At 45.9% G+C, this 20,269-nt stretch overlaps 1 protein-coding gene across 1 annotated transcript; it reads left to right on the top strand.

Moving 5' to 3' along the window:
* Positions 1-131: 131 nt before the first annotated feature.
* TMED10 (transmembrane p24 trafficking protein 10) lies at positions 132-15,951 on the top strand. The gene is made up of 5 exons (XM_005520255.3): positions 132-380; positions 4,397-4,517; positions 8,839-8,912; positions 13,150-13,276; positions 13,725-15,951. The coding sequence occupies exons 1-5, from the start codon at positions 153-155 to the stop codon at positions 13,844-13,846; spliced, it is 672 nt and encodes a 223-aa protein (XP_005520312.1). The 5' UTR covers positions 132-152; the 3' UTR covers positions 13,847-15,951.
* Positions 15,952-20,269: the final 4,318 nt, after the last annotated feature.

Genomic DNA, 20,269 nt, shown 5'->3' with positions numbered 1-20,269 from the left:
CTGGAAGGATCAGGCGTCGGGCCCCAGGCCCGCGGCGGTCAGTCCCTCACGCGGCCCCGCCCCGGCCCCGCCCCGCGCTGACGCACGGCGGCGTTGGCGGCGGTCACGTGCGGCGGAGGCAGGCCCGGCCCGCCGCACTCGGAGCCGCCGCCATGCCGCTGCCGCCGCTGCCCGGCCGCCCCCGCCTCGGGCGGGCCCCGCTCCTGCCGCTGCTGCTGCTGCTCCTGCTGCCGGGCCCGGCGCGGCCCATCTCCTTCCAGCTGCCGGGCAAGGCGCGGAAGTGCCTGCGGGAGGAGATTCACCGCGACACGCTGGTCACGGGCGAGTACGAGATCAGCGCCCCGCCGGGCTCCTCTACCGGACCCTCCGCCAACCTCAAGGTGCGGCCCCCGCCGGCCGGGGGGGCGGGGGTGGCCGGGGCGGGCGGCGCGGCCCCGCCTCCCCTCGCCGGCCGTGCGGGGCGGGGAAGGAAGGACGGAAGGAAGGGGTGACGTGTTCCACGCGTGACACCGGCCCACGCGTGAGCCGACAGCCGCCCGGCCTGCGCCGCGCCGCGGGACTCGCCCTGTGCCAGGGGCCACCAGCCTGCCCAGGAGCTCCGGGTGCTGGGCAGCGAGGGACCAGGGCAGCGTTTTAGCTTGAGCCAAATAGGAGCTTTTTCTTCCCAAAGATCGAGTTGCAGCGGCCCGTCCCGCAGTCTGCCATTTAATCCGCACACGATGCAGATTATCCGGTGCCTGGCGAGATGGGCCGCTCCGATAAAGCTGTTCCAAGGCTGCTGACATTGTGTGAGCAGGAAAGGGTTATGGTGACGTGGCTTTCCAAGGGCTCCCTCCATGCGTAGGGCCTGGCACAGCGGGATCCTGGCACAGTGGAATGGGGGGTGAGAAACCGTGTTCTGGTACACAGAATGGCTGTTCTCATCTTGCTGTGTCGTGGCTTGCATGGATTTTAGCTGGGCAGATATTTGCTGCAGGGAAGAAAATTATCCTGAAGGATCTTTAGGAAGTACAGGGTTGGTAGAATATACGTGACTAATACATGTGTGTGACACGACTATAAAACTTAAACAGTTTCACTTTAATTCAATAGCTTCACTTTAATTCTGCCCATAGTCTGCTTTTCCTAGGCTTTGTTCAAAATTCCAACCTAGCTGAATAAGGTCTGTTGCTAAATAGCGAGTTCATAACAGCCTTCTGTCCCTTTTTTATTTCTGTCTACATTCCCAAAGGTTTCTGTAGTAAGAATGCAAACAGAAACAGAATGGTCTGCTCAGGATCTGAGCTTGGTGTTCTTGAGTATTTTAGAGCTCCTGAAATCAGGTTGCCTTTCCAGCATCTGCCTACCAATGCCTGAAGGCCCTGGCATTATTGCCAGTTGTGCTTGGTTATGGCTAGAGAAGGCTTCTTCTGTAGTCTTTTTTAAAAATCACGTTCTTTTGTTCTTGCATCTTTTGTGAGGGAGAACTTGTCTGTGTAGAGGCAGAGCCAAGCAGCATTAAGGCTTTAAAATGCTTGGTAAGGCACGTGGACTTTAGTTGGAGTGCCATGTTCCCATCTGTCTCTTACTGCTTGGTAACCAAGCCTCCTGGTTCTCAGGTTGCCCACTCTTAGGTCAGGTGACCCCAAGGTCTCTTCCAAAATTCACTTTTCTGACACAGGATTTATCTAAGAAGGTGATGGTGAACCAGTGAATCCCATGTTTGAGTCTTGGTTGGCTTTGCTGATGAAGCTGGTATCCGGGTGGTACTGCTTATAGAATTTCTTTATTGTTCGAACCATAAAATGAAATAATTTTTAAAAGCCCTGTATAGTTTAAAAAGCTACAAAGGAGAAAAAATGATGTATGCAACTCTTGCTTTCCTTCTTATTGTTCCGGTGTACTGTATCCTTCCAATATGCAGTGCTTGCTATAAGTGCTGGAACCTCTCTGATAGGTGCCTGCTTTCACTGTGGTCTGTGTGGGAAGGGTCAGTTCAGGACATGATGTCTGCAGGTACTCACTGTTCCGCACTGGATGGTCTACTGTGGCCCCTTGGATCGGGCCACTGAACAGAGGAGGGAGGAGGTTGGGATCTAATTCTGTCCAGGCTCAGTTCGGTTCCTGCCGGTGAGCTGAGATTTGCGTGTGTGATCACCCAGCTCTAACAGTGGCACCCTCTGTGTTGCAGGAATCCGCTGGCTCTGCCAGCTGGCTGCTGCGGGGGGGGGGCCGAGGGCCCCTGAGCTCTCTTTTGGCAGCCACGTGCCTCTGCCCCATTGTCGAGCCCGACGGTATCGGGCTGTTTGTCAAGGGCAAACAATGCCCTGTCTGTAGGGGATTGCCTTACCGTAAATAGCGTTAGAATAGCATGAAAAATCCCTTTCAGGTCGACTCCCCCACAAGCGTTCTGGCTGGGCTATTATCAGCTTCTCCCGCCCTCGCACACCCGGCTGAATGGGCAGTGTATTTGGCTGATTTGGGTAATGCTATTCAGTTTTGATGAAAGTGGATAGCAGAGCTTTTACTGTCCAGAGTGCTGTTCATGAGCTGCAAAGGGCAAAAATGGATCAAGCTGCATGAAGATTAGTTCTGGTGTCTACAAAGGCAGAGGAAAATAGTGCTCAAAATAATAGAGGCATCTGAGAGCTATGTTGTTCTGACTACTTTTGTGATGGAGAACCCGGTGTGCAAAATGTATGGTGTTGCACTGATAAGGCATCTTGGTTAATCATGACTGCTCCACTAAACGTGCCATGTGGTGGTCAAATCACAGGCTTTTACATTGTGTTGGCATGGTCAAACATACACAGTCCTCTGCTGCAGATAGGCCTGATCACTTGGGCCAGGCATCCCAGTGCCTTGCAGTGCCTGTGGCTTCTAGACAGGAGGGAGCTGGTGGCTTGTGGCAAGGGCAGGGCAGCACAGCTGCCTGTGCCTGACTGCACAGGTGTGCTCTCATCTGCTTGCCACTTGAAAACGGGTACAGCTCTGAGCTGCTGCACAGAGAACAGTGCTTCTCATTGGTTCTTGGACACTGACAACGTACGTAGGGGCAGCTACAACAAATCCCCTAACGGGCCATTGTGGGATGATCTGTATATAGAGGAAGCTTGTTCCTAAAGTCTTGCCTGCTATGGTTTATACCATAAAGTTTGAGAATTTATATACTTGATTGTTTTTCCTGCCTAATGCAGTTACTCTCATCCATGAGTAGATCCACACTTGTTTCAAATCCAGTGCTAGAGAGTTAATTGGGTGCTCTAATAAGAGTAAATAATGTTTCCTTAGAATAGTTCTGGGTACATAGCCCTTTTGCATGGCCTTTGTACAGGGACAAAGGCTGGAGTAAAGTAGAATATTTGACTTACCTTTTCCATGCCTCATATTATTTTGTGTACTTTGGTCTTATATACCTTTAAAATTATTCCCAAGCTTTTTCCTTTCTTCATCTCTAAAATTTTCAAAGACCCCTAATAACTTTGGTGTCCATGGTGTTTCAGACATACCTGTTAAAAATTAGCATCAAGGGAAGATGGGAAGCATTCCAGTGGAATACACACTGTTAATTTTCATGCAGTGCTGTAACACCTTCTGGTTTTTTCACCCCTTTCCTCGGTCAGAGTGTTTCAGCTGGATGGAACCTCTAATTGAGCACAATTATTCTCAAGTTTGCGTCATGAAATGTGTGTCCTTTATTTTTATACTCTTTGTTGAAGCATTTTTGTAGGTCTTCCACAGTTTTTGCCTATTCTTAGTAGTTTTATGGAGTTAGTGCAAAGCAATCATTATTCTGTCTGTGTAGTCTGAATTGTCCTCTGAAGTGGCCACTTTCATGGGTCTTGGCACCCAAACCTTGTGTAATTCAGGGCTACACTCATGATCCATTTCTAGAGGATAAGATGTACCCTTCTCAGTTTCATCTTCTGGGGAATGTGACTCCTTTATCCCATAAGCCTTCTCTCTATATCTGTTGCTATGAGAATTCATGAATTTTGCTTGCAAAATAAAGGCAATGAATGACAGTTTGGTTCAGCTATAGTTCTTACATGTACTCTGTATTTGGGATTCATAAGAGGAAGAGAAATTAATGTGGGTTTCAGTTTGGGATTTTTTTTTGATTCGTTGCTCAATTGCTTTTTGGTGGTGGTTTCTTTTTGGTGGTTTTTTTTTTTGGTTGGTTGGCGTTTTTTTGGATCTAAGAGCCAATAATTATTTTATAGTCACTCTGACTTTGTCAGCTCCTGGTGTGTGGATGAGGAGGGGAGGAATTGATATAGTCACAAAGAAGGAGGAAAACTGTTGAAAGGAGAAGGCAGCATATCCAAAGGGCAGGCTAGGATTACTCTTGCTGCACAGGCAGCATGAGCTCACAGCAGCAAAGTGCTGTTTCTTACCTTCATTCTCCCTCTTACAGATAACTGACTCGGCTGGGCACATCCTGTATGCCAAGGAGGATGCCACCAAGGGCAAGTTTGCCTTCACCACTGAAGACTATGATATGTTTGAGGCCTGCTTTGAGAGCAAGCTTCCTGTGGGTAAGTGAAATGAAAGATGTGCTGGCTGTTTCTAGCTTCTGATTAAGTTTGTTAAGTGGGTTAGGAAGACAAATAAAGTGATCCTGAGTGTGGTCCCCAGAACACATTTTGACTTTCAGAGCTGATCTTCCGGAGGTTGTGGCCAGTCCCACTGCAGAACGTCCACTCTATGTGTTGCATTTGAAGTAATCCTCTGTGGCTGTTGTGTAAAGCACTTGGGTTTCCTCTGAAAGGGGAATTGGGCATTTCTCCTGCAGAGGTCACCACAGTTGCAATGAGCGGCAGTACCAGTGAGCAAACCACATTTCTTCTGCCAGTTTCATACTTCTCCCCATCTTGCAGTTGAGCCAGGACAGAGCTGGGTGCCATCATCTCCAGGACCTCTCTTTCACCCCAGCAGGCCATTTTTTCCCCATTTGGTTGAATGTGATCTATGCACAAGGTATTCTTGGCCGCTATCCTGCGATAGGTTGACAGCTATTTAATGAGGTTGGATTGTGTGTGTATAGGGAATGTGTCCCTGATTTGCACCCACAACTGCTCTTTAAGTGGTCAATTTTTGGGAATTGACCCAAAGGAAGGGGAAATGAGCAGGATGTCAGCTTTGCATTTGTGCTACAAGGATGGTTGCCTAACGAATGCAGAGGCTTGTTTCCTGTGAGCGTGACGCATGTACTGCTTTGAATGCCCGTCTCAACTTCAGGACAAACATGCTGAAAGTGGCAACATGTGGGCTCTAGTCTCATCAGTGGTGGTGTGAGCGCATGCAAGTTTGTAGGTGCTAGATCTTTTTATGGTTACTGTCAGAGTTCTGCTCCTTGGGCCCAGTTTTTCTTAGGTCTTATCCTGAAAGACCCCAGAGTGTTTCACAGAGTATTCCTCGCAGCATTCCTGAAATCATTTGAAAGGCAGCTGCCGTTTTGCTGTTTTTGCTACATACATAAGATGCAAACAGTCTGCAGGTTGAATTTTACAGAAAGAGAAGGCTATATTGTTTGCTGGGATTGGGAGGTATCTGGCTTGTAACACCTCTTCTATGGTATTTTACAGATAAAATAGTGACCCCAAGTGCTCAGGATTATGTTTTTATTTTACTCCAAAGGTAGGACTTCCAAATGTCCCTTAACACATTGAGACACGCAGGCACTAGTGACTCATCTGGGAGTCACTCATGCTATTTACTTTCCAACACCTGGGTATTTGAGAAGTCTCCAGACAGTCCTGCAAATCTTTTCATAGCTTCCATGTGATCACACACTGAAGTGGGAAAGGTTTCTTTCTTTAGTTGTGTCTAGACTCTTGGTTCTGTGCTTTTGAGCAGAGGTTTCTTGCCTAGACTGAGCCCCTTACAACTGTTTTGACTGTAGCAAATGTTTGTTCCCTGCCTCCCTTGTTGCAAGTTTGTTTTAAAGCTTTCAATATGGTTGAGGATTAAGTATTTCTAAATGCATTTTCTGCCTTGATGACCTGTGGGGCACTGAGTTGCCAAAATCTAGAGCTCACCAACTGAGAACTGGAGCCTCTTTAGAGGGCTTTCTTTTTGGACCCAGGTGCCCCAAATTCCACCTAGAGTATCTTCAGACTTCCCATGTCTGTGCTGGAATTATTTAAGTAAGGGACGTGACACTCTGAGGCTTGATGATCTGCAGGACTTGGTTAAGATACTTGGAAAGAAGTAACCACGTCACAAGGAAGTACCTTGTTTCCTCTATAAGATCAGCATGGGAGTGGGGCAACTTACCAAATCTGTTTAATTCCCATGTTTCTCTTTAAAAGTTAGGGTCTTTTTCCTGGTCTTATGAAGTGAGTAATCAGGACTTCAGGCAGCAGCCGAGGTGGATGTTTGTGGAGTATTGAAATAGATGAACTGTTGGTAGAGGAAGCCTAGAGCTGTTGGATCTGAGGGGTTCAAGCAACTGGGATTTCTCAATCCCCAACCACAGAAATGAGGAAGAGGAAGTGAGAAGGAGATCTTATATTGAAGGTTCACCTTATTAGAGTGGAGAAGTTCTTAGGGTGCTTCTTGGAGCTGTATTTGCATAATGGGCTTTTTACCCTCTTCCAGGCAGAATGGTCTTGTCTTCCTGAGCACTGTTCTGCTCCCAGGCACATTTACTCTCATGGCCTCACTGCATTTTCCCTCTAGGGCTCTCCTGTGTGCTAATCTTAAACTGAAGGCTCCTTCTGTAATTCTTCTCTTCCCAAACTTTCTTAAGAGTGTTAGGACTCATTTTTTCTGGAATTCCTGTGGGAAAACTTTTTGATGTTCAATTCAACCATCCCACTTTTCCACTGACTTTGCAAATTAAGAGCTCCCCTAATTTCCAAGAAAACAGTTCAGATGAGATGATCTCTTGAAGACATGAGGAGTTTAGGTATCAGTTTAGTTCATGATCTTTGAATCTCGACTGTTTTTTTTCCTTTGCTGCTGATCCAGCCTGCTCAGGTGAGCCTTGGCTGAAGGAGAAGCAAGGGGTTTCTGAGGATCTGATGAATGTGAAGGGAACTGCCTTGGGCTTAGTAAATTACAGGAGAGCAGCTTGAGTTTTTCCCTGCCGGTTCCTGACAATGTTAACCTCTTGGAAAATGTCTGCTGTGCATACCTTTGCACCTGGCAGCTTTAAGATTTCTGGTTACTTACTGCCTCTTGGCAGCTCTCCCTTCCAGTTTAGCAAATTAATTCTTCTAGTTCTGTTCACTGGCCTTTTCATCTTTCTCATCTCTTCCTGCAAACTTGAGCTCTCAACTCAAGTTGCTATAATTTGAGCACCATTAAAAAAAACCTCTCACTGAACTGTGTGCTGTGAATTTTTTTTCTGCAACTACTGTTGTCTGTCCTACCTGTCTGTCTCCATGCATGCCAGTAATGTGTGTGGCATAAGCAGTCAAAACTTGTGGTTGGGGAAAGGAGCACTGGGGGTTGTATACAGCCTGTCTGTTAAAGAACAGTGCTGGGACTTCAAGGGTTTCTTACAGTAACTGGTCTTTCATAAGAAAACAATAAAATTCCTTCCTAGTCATAATTATCTGTTGGGGTCTTGTATAGTGCTTTCCCATAAGGAGACCCAAGAAGCTGTTTATAATTGATACGCACCATTTTATCAGTAGATTATTCATTGTCTTGCTAGCAGCAGAAGGTGATTCTACTCTGGTGTTGAACAGCTGTTCAGTGAGTGGGTAGAGAAAAAATTTGGGGATGTTGTATTGAAGATCTGGAATATTTTCCAACTGGGGTAATCCATTATAAACTGTACTTTGAATTTGTTTGTGGACTGAGGTAATGCCCACCTATCAGTCTTCTAAGACAAAATGTGAGTATTGGACATGTTCCTGGATAGACTCTGAAATTCATAGTTTAAGTAAATTCAGACCTTGTGTTTTGCTGGCAGCCAGTTGAGGACGGCTGTATGTCCCAACATGCTGGGATTTGGAAATGTGTTACATACAGACGTTTTCTTGGTGGGTGGTATAGTAGAGAATAATACTCAGGTAAGCGATGTGCAGCATTTTTGAGAGTATCTGATATGACCGTCTTAGACATTTTTTTTCCCTTTTATGAATGTTCTCAGATGTCACAGTTTGTAGTAGTTGAAAGAAGCTCTAAGCCACAAGTTTCCCTAGCCTGGGGGTTACAGCCTTGAAAGATACCCACTCTGCTGGTGACTGCAGCCTTGTGTGCTGTTTGTGCAGCTCCAGCTGGCAGCTTTCTGAGGCAGTGTTTTCCCAGCTTCAGAAGCCTCTTGCTCTCTTGGGGCTTGCATTAGCAGTGTGGTTTTTGGGTATCTGAGATGGTTGGTAAAGGAATTGTCTTGGCTTCTGCAGGCATTCCAGCATGTGAGGGTCAGTAGTCCATGCCATGTTCCTCAGCTGGAGCAGTTTATCATTCGCTCCTTTGAATGAATGTAAAGCCGTTTACAGCCCCAGTAACCTTGACAAATTGCTGGTTCACTTCCTGTGAACGTGGGCTTCCCAGTTGAATATTTGTCCCTCTGGTGACTTGTCTTTCACTAGGCTGTCTCATGGCAGCTGGTGTTCATGTTCTAGTCCTCTGCAGTTTTTACAGTGATTTGCATCCTGTAGACACTCAGTGAGTGCTTTTAGTTACAGCTTGTACTCATTATCTTTGGGAGGCTCTCCTTCAGCCAGGATTTATTGTGAAGTCTCTGTATTTTTAGGCTGGACTGTGCTGCCTCCGCAGTTAGCTGCAGACATGGAGGGAGCGGGGGGAGGGATTTGAGTTCTTCCTCACTGGTGGGAAGAGCTGGTGATTTCCTGGCAGGCTGAACGTTTCACACAAGGAATCCTTTCATTATGCTTCCAGGAACAGGGAGGATGCCGGACCAGCTCGTGACTCTGGATATGAAGCATGGCGTTGAAGCAAAGAACTACGAGGAGGTATGTTCCCTGGCTGCCTGCACTGCAGGCTCCCCATTCCCAGCACTCACGTGATGCCTTTTGTAGATCTGGGCTCGTGATGGGAAGCTCTTTTCCCAGTGGTGATGAAAGCCTATCTGCAAACTACAATTGCAGCAAAGCTTTGTTATGGTAGGGGAAAAAAAAAAATACAAACATCAACTAGAATTGATTCTGTGTTCTGGGAACTGGAGCCTAATGTGTGAATTTCTTTGCTAGGACAGCATGACCCAGCTTCATAGGCATTAAAGGCAACAAGACACTGAGAGGTGAAGTTTCCCCAGCCCCAGCAGCAGAGGTCATTTTAAGTTAATATCAGACCTTCTCTTAAAGGTCAAGTTTCAGTGTTCCTGATCTTACCTTCCTGCCTGTAAGATGTACTGGCTCAAATGCCTGAAATGGCACTTGTGTGTTTCTAAGAACTGGCAGTGTATCAATGTAAAGGTGTTTGGCAGAGTAGTAGCTGCTGTGGAATGGGTATTTCGTTTGAAGGTGTGACATTGGAAATAGTCATAAAAACCTAAACATTTCCATCTTAGGAGGACACAGCTTGCTTAGACCCAAGAGCCAGCTGTATAGAGTAGCAGTTACTTTGTCGCTGAGACAGTCCTGACTGGTTTGAATGCTGAATTTTTATGGCAGCTATCATGCTTTTGGCTCAATAGAATTTGGGATCAGTCATTCCCCAGTACAGAGCCTGTGCCTAAGAAAATGAGAATTATTGGTGAAGAAAGAGCCTCACAAATGATTGCTGTGTCCACTGTGCATAAGAGCATGGGATATGCCATAAAGAGGAGAGCAGGAAGCAGAGGAGGCTGTGCATGGTTCCAGATAGAAAATTAACAAATTTCTGAGATGGTTGTGCTGGTGTTCCTATATCCTTTCAAACTTTGGGCTGTCTGGTCTTATGTGATTTAAATTGGTTGGGAGCATTTCCTCTGTGGGCTGTAAGGAGGTGCTTGGGGTCAGGGAGGAGCAGAGGAATCATAGTTTAAGTCAGTCTGGAGCACATCCTACATGGAGAGTAAAATTGTGCCTGGGGTCAGGGAAGAGTGGAGCACTCATAGGGCCAGCTGTCTGTCAACCTGCTGCTGAGGGATTGCAAGATGTTGAGATTTTTTGGGGTGAATCTCTGACAGTGTAACTGAAAGGATTATATTTGCTAAATGTACAGAATCCCTTTAAATACCACCCCAGAGCATACTCCAGAATTACATTACTGTAGTGCTACCAAGAAGCACTGTAGCTGTGCAGAAAGGTTCTCTTATGCCTGTATATCTACATACTCACTGGTTGTACTGATAAAACTGTCTTGGAATAAATGCATCTCTCATGCTCATTGAGGGAAAAGATCCATGGACGAGTACAAGAGACGAAGAATTTAGACTTGCAGTACCACTTGGTACCAAATGCAGATCTTGGCAGCCCCAGCAAACATCCTTGACTTGTGAGGACCTCTCAGAGTGGTAGACTGTATTGAACCTTGTTGAGCAGCATGTCTGCAAAGGATTCAAACTGATTTATTGTTTGTACAGCTGCTATAGATGTTTAATGACACTGCTTTGCAGTGTGTTTTCTTTTTTTCATCATCTCTCTTCTCAGTTTGCTGTAGAAGTTGTGAGTTTTGACTTGGCAGGTTGCTGTAAGGCCTCAGAGGGCAGGAGTGTTGCTCAGGTTTCTCTCATGGAATTGCAGCTTTTCTGAGCCTTTTGCTTGTGATGTTCATCTGTTGTTGGCTACCAGTGACCTGTTGTACAGCTGTAGTTCTTGTTGAATTGCTGTGAGGAGACTTGATTCTGGGAGTTTAATGAGGGTCACTGATACTGTCTTAAGTCTGGCTTCATAAACTTTCATAGATCCAGGCATTCTTGGAGTAAAGCAGCTGGAATAGTTAAGCTGGATTAGAAGATCTAATTGCAATGTCATACCTTAGTTATCTGGATTTGGGAGGAATAACTTTATCCATTCAAGAAGTAGAAATGAAGATATAGAAAAGTGAAAAGATTTCTGATGGCACTAAGAATGCTTGATGATCTAGGTTTTTTTCCACATCAACTATTCTTTGTCAATTCTTGGCTATAGTGTATCTCTTTCTATGCTAGGAAGAGAGTTAGGCTTTGACAAATCTTTAAGTGATCTCTGAAAAGCTCACTGGAGTTGTTATCTTGGTGCTGGTGGTCCAGACGTTCTTTCTGGAATGATACGTTCCACCATCTCAGATGCTTGGTGGGCATTTTTTACAAAATCTCTTGGAGCAGCTGTGCATGTTGGGTTCATTAGGGGTAAAAGGTTCCAGGACTGCCCAGGTAGGTTGTGGTGTTTAAGCAAAGACTGGACATGGTACTTAGTGCTGTGGTCTGGTTGTCATGGTGGTATTAGGTCTTAGGTTGGACTCGATCTCAGAGGTGTTTTCCAGTCTAATTGATTCTGTGATTCAGGATACACATCTTGGAATACATGCAGGACTAAAAGTAGCTATTAGATGTTTGTATATGCATCTATTAAGAGCAGCTGCAGGGATGCAGATGGAGCAGATAAACCTTGTTTTTTCCCAGTGGAACCCTTGTAGCCTTCTGTGAATGAGGAAATGAGCCCTCAAGGAAGATAATGGAGCTGGTCAGCACAGGGCTAGCTTGTCAGTACAGCTGCTCAAGACCTTGTGTGTGTTACAGACCTGCTGCTCTAGCAGTGTCAGCACAGTCTGGGCTATAGGCATGCAGACACTGGTGCCAGTTTTTCAGCAAAGCTCTCTGCTGGCAGATATGTGGCCAGGCCACAGGATTTTGTCATTACAAAATGCTAGAAAGCAGGAGGGGGTTAACCTACTCCTTCCTACCCCTCCTCTCAAACACACTCCAAACTGACACTGCTGTGCTGGCAGAGCTCTAATATACAGCTTGCCTCAGCAGAAAAATCCTCAGATGATTGTTTGATGGCTTGCTGCTTGCCAGGATATGTGTGTCATGTGGAGACCCTTCAGTGGAATGGCTGATTAGCTAGCACTGATTTGGTCATGAGCATCTCTTCAGCCCTGCCTCTGTTGCCCAGGGAGCTGCCTCTGGAAGTGGCATTTTGGGGATTCTTTCATGCTGGGTACCCTGTTGCCTGCCTGTCAGCATGGATCACTGAGAGATGGGCATCATGCAGCTTATATCTGAATAATCCTGTGAGGCTGAGACTGGTGGTGAACTGCTGGTGCTTTGTGTGTTTGCTGTAACTCATCTTTCTTCTGCTGCATTACCTGAGGCACAACATCTGGCCTTCATGGCAGGGGCCTGTCACTTCTTGGTAATAGTGACAAATTCTCTGCAAGAATCGCAGTTACCCAAACCTCATGCTGCGGAAGTGTCAGGAATTGCAGTTAGCTTCCCTTGAGTGTCCTTGTGTCACAGGTTTTATGTAACGCGTGTGTCAGGCTGTAGCTACAACTGGGGCAGAGACACATGTCTACACATTCAACTCAAACAGCTGCTGTTGCGTGCTGTGCTTTCTAACCGAATTTTGCAGTGGGTTTTTGGTTTTGGATACCCAGCGCATGAGCCGTGGGGCTGGGCGTTGTGCCCAGCAGCGATGTTCCAGCGTTCCTGAAGGACGCCGGCTGTTCCCGACGGGAGCGGGCCCGGCAGCGGCCCCGCAGCGCCGCCCGCTGGCTGCGGGCTCCCTGCCGAGAGCCTGGGCTGCCCTGCGGCTTCCGTCTGAGCTCTGATAAAAAACCCGCGATCTTGTGGCATAATCAAGCCGCTGCTCCTGGGAACCGGGCTGCCTGGGCTTTCTGGAGCATTAGTGAAGGGAGTCTCGATGCTGATAGCCTGTGAGCCTGTGGGACTGTATCGTACAGATATGCAGGTTAGTCACCTGTATCTCAGTCTGTGACTTACGCTCACTGGAGGTTTAGTCATGTGGCAAGATCTTCTACCCACTCCTCAGAAGCCAACTGTGAAGAAGCTAACATTAAGCTGAATAAGGAAGAAGTGTGCTTGCATGCATGCTGTGCTCCTACATTGTGTAGGAGGAGTAGTAGGAAAGTGTGTTTCAGCAAACAGGTGGGAGAAGTGATAGTGTTTTGTGCAATGGTAGTTTCTGGCTTGTAGAGGTATTTCCCGAGGGGAAGGATGCCCCAGATCTGTAGCATGTGGGGAGGAGTGGTTCAAACCGGCAGTGAAAACCCATGTGGGAGTTTTTGGTTTTGGTTCAGTGATTTGACTCTCCTGTTTTCTAGATTGCTAAAGTGGAGAAGTTGAAACCCCTGGAAGTAGAATTGAGGCGCTTGGAAGATCTTTCAGAGTCCATCGTTAACGACTTTGCCTATATGAAGAAACGAGAAGAGGAGATGAGGGACACAAATGGTGAGAGTCTGTGTGCCCCTTCAGAGGGATGGAACTCTAAAACCCCTCATTTCTGCTAAATGTGTTATTAGGACAGCATTTGGAGATAAGGCAATTATAGTGGTCTCTGCCTGTTCTGTTCCTAGTAAGGGAAACCTGAAGCAGTCACTGCACTGAGTCTTGTTGTTCTGTCTCTAAAAATCATTTCTTTCTGTCTCAATTCCTAATGTGAATTACTCTGCTGCATTCAATGTTGCCCATTAACCACAGCTTCACCTTGTTCCCTCTTATTATCCTTCTTGTTGTTCCCTCTGCTTTTATTCTCAAGTGCTGCTGGTTATCAGGTGCCCTTGCCTTCATGTTACCTTGCTTTTGCATGGTGGAGGAGAAGAAATCCTGGGAACTTTGCCATCTTGGGGTGCATCCTGTAATGCCAGACTCAGGTGCAGTGGTTTGTTGTCTGTTTCAGAGTCGACAAACACCCGGGTTCTGTACTTCAGCATTTTCTCCATGTGCTGTCTCATCGGACTGGCCACCTGGCAGGTTTTCTACCTGCGTCGCTTCTTCAAGGCCAAGAAGCTGATTGAGTAAAGGAACAAATCTTCTTCCCCCTCCTCTCAGACCCAGCTGGACACCGCTGGACCTAGCCATGGCCTCCTGGAGCCATCTTACAGATGATACCCACTGACTGGAGCTTTTCTGGAGGAACTTGGACCCTAAAGGGGGAGGGGAGCCTGAACATCGGAGGCAATGGGGGACTTGTGAAATCCTGTTGGATGTTGAGGGTGGGGGAGGTCATGATGGGTTTGGGTATTCCTGGGGCAGCGATTAAATAAAAAAAGATGTTTCCATGACAGCTGCAGCAAGTTTTTTGCGCTGTCTATTCTCCTTTTATAATCATGGCTTGATGATGTCTCCCATCTGTCTGTGACTGCAGTGTTACTCAGAACCACCTGACCCTGCTGCGCTCTTTAGGTGGCATGCAGGTCACACCGGGGCAGAGCAGGGGGATTCCCTGTCCTCACCAGCTGGGATCTAAGCCTCGAGCAAATGGAGATGAGTGCAAAGCAATAGGATTCATCATTCCAGCAGGGCCTGAGAATAGAGGGTCTTCCAAGGTTTGGTCCCTGTTGTGGACCTCTGTGTTTCTCCCTGTGGGAGCTGGTGTCTTTGTGCTGACAGGTCAGAGCACTTGAGCATATGGTGATTCAGCCTGGAGGAAGGGGAGCCTTCTAAGGCAGGCTTGGAAGTGTGTTTGAGCTTGGAAAGAAGCCTGCTTTGCTCAAATAAGCTATCCAGCCTTGTCCCACCCTTCCCCCACATGTTTGTCTTGGATTTGCCTCTCTTGTTTTGAAATGGTGCAGCAGCTTTCCTGAAAACCTTGGTCAGGAACAGCCTTTTGTGCAGGAGGCCTTGGTCAGATACAGTCACAGAGCAGATGGGAGAAGGTCATGCTAGGAAACTTGGTCTTACATTGAGCAGGAGACTTCTCATCTATCCATGCAGCTGGCTGAATGTCATTTTATGAGACCTCAGAGCAAGGTGAGCTGATGCTCACATGAGGGCCTGAACCCTGCATTGAGGTCTGAGGGTACAAATAGTGCTGTGCAGGGTAGCAGAGGAGTTGGAAAAAATGTGGATGAAAAAAAAGGCAGTACAGGGTGGGAATAGGCTAACTCTACATATGAGGGGGCAGTCTGAACTGTGCCCTCAACAGAACTGTTATTTTCCTGTGCAGTACGAGATGGCAAGAGCCAGCAGCTTCTTGCCATTTCTCAGCTGTCCAGATGGCACTATGTTAAATAAAACAGGCAGGGAAAAGGCAGGTTAACTTCCTGGACTTGCTGCAGTTTTTAGGCAGTGATTACAATTCTGTCATTGTCTCTGCATTCCTTCAGAGCAAGTGGTTCAGCAGCACAACATTCTGGTGTGCTGTGTCCAGATACTTCTGGGTAGGGATGGGGTTGTCATGGTCCTGGGCCCAGCCTAGCATTTTCAAAAAAGCATAGTTTTATAATTTCTGACCCAAGTCTGATGTATTACTAGGAAGGAAACAGTTGTCCAGGGTGAGACAATGGAAAAGAGGATGTAAAGGTGATCTCCTGTCATCTAAATACATTAGTTCTTTGCCATTCCCAGGTTCCTGGAGTTGTTAGTTCCACTGCAAGTACTTTGATTGCTTTTAATTTGTTTGTTTTTTGATAAAGCCATATTAGGATCCTAAGTCCACTCCTCTGCCCTTGCATCCATTTTATCCTTGTGTGTTTTTGAAAGCTGTTACAGTGCACAAAAGCAGCAGTGCCACAGGACTGAATTACAGAAGTCATTTGAAGGTGGTTTTAGGTCCTACAGTTTGAAGCCTGTAGATCTGTTAAGGTTTTGCTTTTGTTTTTATATTACTTGAGAAGACAGTACAAGAAAGGGGCTTTTCCAGTCTTGTCTGTTTTGATATCCTCTCCCCATCCTTATCTGAGTACAAAGTTACCTTAAATATGATGGTGAGGCCTTAAGTTCCCCAGGTGACTGTTACACTGTCATCGTTCTGGTGTTACGTTTCAATCTTCACTGTACTGGTGTAGTTACTGGGGAGCAGGTGTGGGGCACTGGTGTGGATTTACCTGTAATGACTGGTTGGGGGACTTTTGTCAGCTTTCTCAAATAAAATTTTTTTGGGGAAAACAACCCACCTCACCTTGCTGCTGTGAGTCTTGTCCTCTTTGTGCATGTTCCTACAGTCTGCTGTTTCCTGAAAGTTGACCTATCACAGGAAGCAGCAAGTAAATCGACTCTTCACAAGCCTTAGGTTTCTCTAGTAACAATTTCTTCTACGCTTGGGAAGGGTGCACAAGCTTCCCTGCAAGCACAGCAAGTGAGGTGTCCTAATACAGGTTACCATTTTTGCCTTTCTCCCTCCCCCTATCCTAATTATGTGGGGGAATTTTGAGGCTGGTAATGAAACAAGGGCTGGTGCTCTGGGGTACCAGATCCAATTTTTCACCATCAGCTCTCATGTAAAATTTCGTTAAGACAAACAGAAGTACTTTCAGTTTTGTACTTTGGAGGAGATTGAAAACTGTTGCAGAGATGAGTTGGTAGCATGTGAGTGGCAGATACTGAAGATAGTGGTTAGGTATTACTGAAATGCTGTCAGATCTCTGCTGACCCTGCAAGCCTTTTGTTACACAGTAGCCAAGTGAGATATGCTGCGTAGCAAGACTGGGGACATACAAATCTTGGATAACTAGTTAGTACTATTAGGGAGAATTTCAGGAAGGGAAATCCCCAGATCTCTAGATAAGGATTAGCCTCTGCAAGTTCTTTCCCAGATGAATACTTTGGGTATGTGAAATCATAACAGCTGCTTGCATGCGGTAGGTTGGTAGCGGGTCTTGGTTGGTTTATGGCACTGGGGATGCAGGGCTGGTGTCTTCGTTCCATTTCACTTCTGGGAAATAGGCTGAAGTTGAGCTGTTGCAGATGCTTGGGTCTGAGCCCATCTTTGTGTGTGACAGATGCATCACTGGTAAATCTATGATTGCCTGTAGCAAACTGCATCAGATGTTTCCAGCCTCTTCCACCCACTTGTCAATGTGACTAACGATGTAATTATCACAGTACTTAACTCAGCACGTGAGCATTCCTAAGTAAAGTATATCTTCGTGTATTCCACCTCCTGCTCTGCCAGCGTGGGCTGCACCCTGTACAGGGTGCCCACTGCAGCTGCTGTTTACGTACATATGCAAAGGGGATGAACATTTTACATGCTTGCTCATTTTTTACAAGCTACTCAGGTATGTGAGAAGTAACCCAAGTGTACAACATCTGTGTTTTCTTCTAATTGGCAGATGAGAGACATTGACTCAAACTGGTTTAGCAACTGGCTGTCAAGATTATGAGGGGATTACCGCCCATACGTTTTGACGGGTCCTGAGGCAGAGGTTTGGGAAAGTAGCATGGCCAGTCTTTACCTCTGTCAGTTCATGTGGTATATTTCTGTCTCCCATATCTGTAATTGTGTCTCTCTGCTGTACTTGTCTTTCAGATGCCTAAGATGGCCATGATTTTAGTGAACAAAGTCTTTGGGAAATGAACTTATGTTGAAAGTGGCTTATTGGGAAAGAGAGACAACAAACCTGAAATGGGAAAATCTTTCAGAGAAGAAAAAAAAAGGTTGGGTCTGGTGAAGACTACAGGAGTTCAGTGTTGGCAGGTCTTTTCTGCTGCCCCTCATCCACCTGGAAAATTTGTCAGACTTGTGCTTGTTTCTTTCTTCCCCCAAATCACTGCATGTGGTGGTGTAGTAGCTGGGCAGACCAGAGTCAGGTAACCTTTCTCTCAGGAGACTGAAAAGAGCAGAGGGTTTAGAAAAACTGCCAGTTGGCTTTTCTTGGACCTTTTTGTTAACCTGAAGCAGGTGAGCCCAAGCCTTTGGTTCTGCACTAAAACATTTGTATTCGCTCAGTAGTGTTGTAGGAATCCTATTTTGCTTTGCAGCAGAAGGACCAGCAGGAGCTAGAAATTTCTCTGCTCAGCTGCAGCTGAAGTGACTTAAACTTTCTGCAAAATTCTAGTAACAGATTCCCATTTGCTCCTTCTATTGCCAGGGGTCCATGTGTTTCATCACCTCGAACTCAATGCACTAGCATCTACATTTCCAGCTCGCTGACACAGCCTGCCAGAGGACCTGTGATCTCTTTGTGTCCATCCCAGCGATCTTTGCTATGAGGATCATTGCTTTAGCTCATCTTTGGAGAAAGCTGCTGTGTCCTAAAGGACTAATTTGTCTTGTATTTTAGTTTCTGCAATAAAATGTCCATGCTGAATAACTTCCTTTGGGGGCACATAACCCCTAAAAAAGCAACGACAGGACCATGATCACATTGCTTTTCCTCACTTCTGTGGTTTCCTGACACTTAATTTCCTTTCACAGCTGGTATTCCTGAGGTAGCTTTCCCCTGAGCTTTCAAATCGATTGCATTATGTGATCTTTGCATAAACTGTACCGAGATGTTCTGTTGGAACTGTAACGGTAAGAACTTGTTTTTCCTTGGTTATTTGGTGGATGCTGTTCCTACACCTGCCAATAGACGAGGCGATCAGAGGAGATGAGGTGCTTGTGTTTTCCTGCTATGTTCCGTGGCAGCTCTGGTCTGACCTGCTGTAGAGTTTTACCCTCTAGCATTTTCTCACCCATACCAGCTGCTTGGACTTTTCTTCCCCCCAAGTGTACTTTGTTTGGACAATCTTCCCTCACACGTAAAGTATTTGCTATACATACGTAACAGGATTTACATGGTATTGTCTTCTTAATTATAATTAACCATATAGATGCCTTGTCACTTCTTTCTCAGTGTGGGTTGATCTTTCCTTGTAATATGTGGGCTGATATTTCCTTAGTAATATAACCAATGTACTGCCTTGACTCTGAAAACCATGAATGAGATCTTTGAAGTAAGGCAGATGCTTGCTAGGATTTGGTTTAAACAACAGTTTTCCTACCTTTATCCAAATTCATCCTTCAATACTCATTTTGCAAGAGGGAAAGTGACACATTGCCCCTTGATGGGGGCTTGAGGGTCTGATTTCTTTAAATGCTTGAGTAAAAAATACAATGTAAAGTCAGGTATGCATTCTTCAGTCATATTCCAATAAACCTGAGTGTGTAACTGCTACTTATCTTAGGGGCATCTTGCTGTGAGAACTACTGCCTGCTTCTTAAAGGGCAGTAAAGGCAATGCTGTGGGTTGGCTAAACCTGATCGTAACTTCTTGTGGAAGAATTTGTGAGATACTATAGATAATAATGGTCAAGATAGCTCTACTTTTCAAATAGGAAAAATGAAGATTGACTTTTTCAATTATTCTGAATTTCTACAACGGTTCCAAATTCCTTAATCCCATTTTCATGAGATTTTTGTCATGTAGATTTTTAAAAAATTATTAGTATTTGCCAGGTGACATTTTGCTAAGTACTCTCCTTCCAAGGGAGGGAGTAGATGATATTTAGCAAGACACATCTGAGTTTTTTCATCCATTATTCCAAACTTCTTTATCCTAAAACTGACATGCTGTCTTTGCTGCTCCAAAGGACATCAACTTTGTACGGAAATGGTTTCAGTGCACGACAAATAGATATTGATGTATAAGTTACAATAGGTGCATATAATGCTAAACACCTCCTTAACCTTCAGCACCTTGCAAGGAGCATTGTTCATTCTTTCAAGCATCTTCACAAGGTAGTAAAATAAGAGCTAACTGAGCTCCATTGCACTTGGGTTTAGGGCTTTGTGCTTTTAGCTCCTGAGGTCTCCTGCGAGCTTTGGATCACCTGTCTCGAAGTGAACGTTCTCAGTCACTCAACTCCACTTTCCCACCTGTAGCTGTGACCACAGAACTTTGAAAATAAAATGTTGAAACAATGATGTGCATAACTTGTGAAGAAAATGAATCACAAACCTAAGATTGGGCTTGCAAATATTTCATGACAGAGAAGTCATGGCAGCTTCAGCTCTAAAATTTATGAAGCTTTTAGTTTATTTCTTCGTCAGAGAGAAAATCAATGGACTGTGAGTGGCACAGAAAGGGAGATGGCTATGCTTTATTAGCAGTGTGAAATTTGTATCCACTGCATGTGCTCTCACTACTCCAGCAGATCTTTGTGCTTGGGGTGCACTCGTGGCCATTATCCATGTGTGTGTTCTCCCTTGTGTCAATTATTTTTCTATAATGCATATTATGTGTAGCATGGCGAAGCAAAAAGAAACATTAACATATGTAACAATAATAAGCAGTAATTACTTTTTTGATCTAATCAGTTACTTCAGACAGTTTTTATTCCTGAAAGCTTTCTAAGAAAATAACGTTGGACTCTTGTCTTCCTGGGAAGTGAATTCGCGCACAGCCGCGGCTCGGTGCATCCCGATCCCGATCCCGGCGGCGGGCGGGGCGGGGGCCGGGCCCGGCGGGGCGGGAGCGCGGAGGTCGCGGCGGCGGCAGCGGCGGGAAGCGGTTCCGG

This window comes from Pseudopodoces humilis, chromosome 7 (assembly GCF_049639895.1).
Source record: "Pseudopodoces humilis isolate 2021_Gansu_Grassland_sample_001 chromosome 7, ASM4963989v1, whole genome shotgun sequence".
Lineage (NCBI taxonomy): Eukaryota > Metazoa > Chordata > Aves > Passeriformes > Paridae > Pseudopodoces > Pseudopodoces humilis.
The sequence above is the reverse complement of the archived record's forward strand: the minus strand, read 5'-3'. Positions and strand labels throughout refer to the sequence as shown.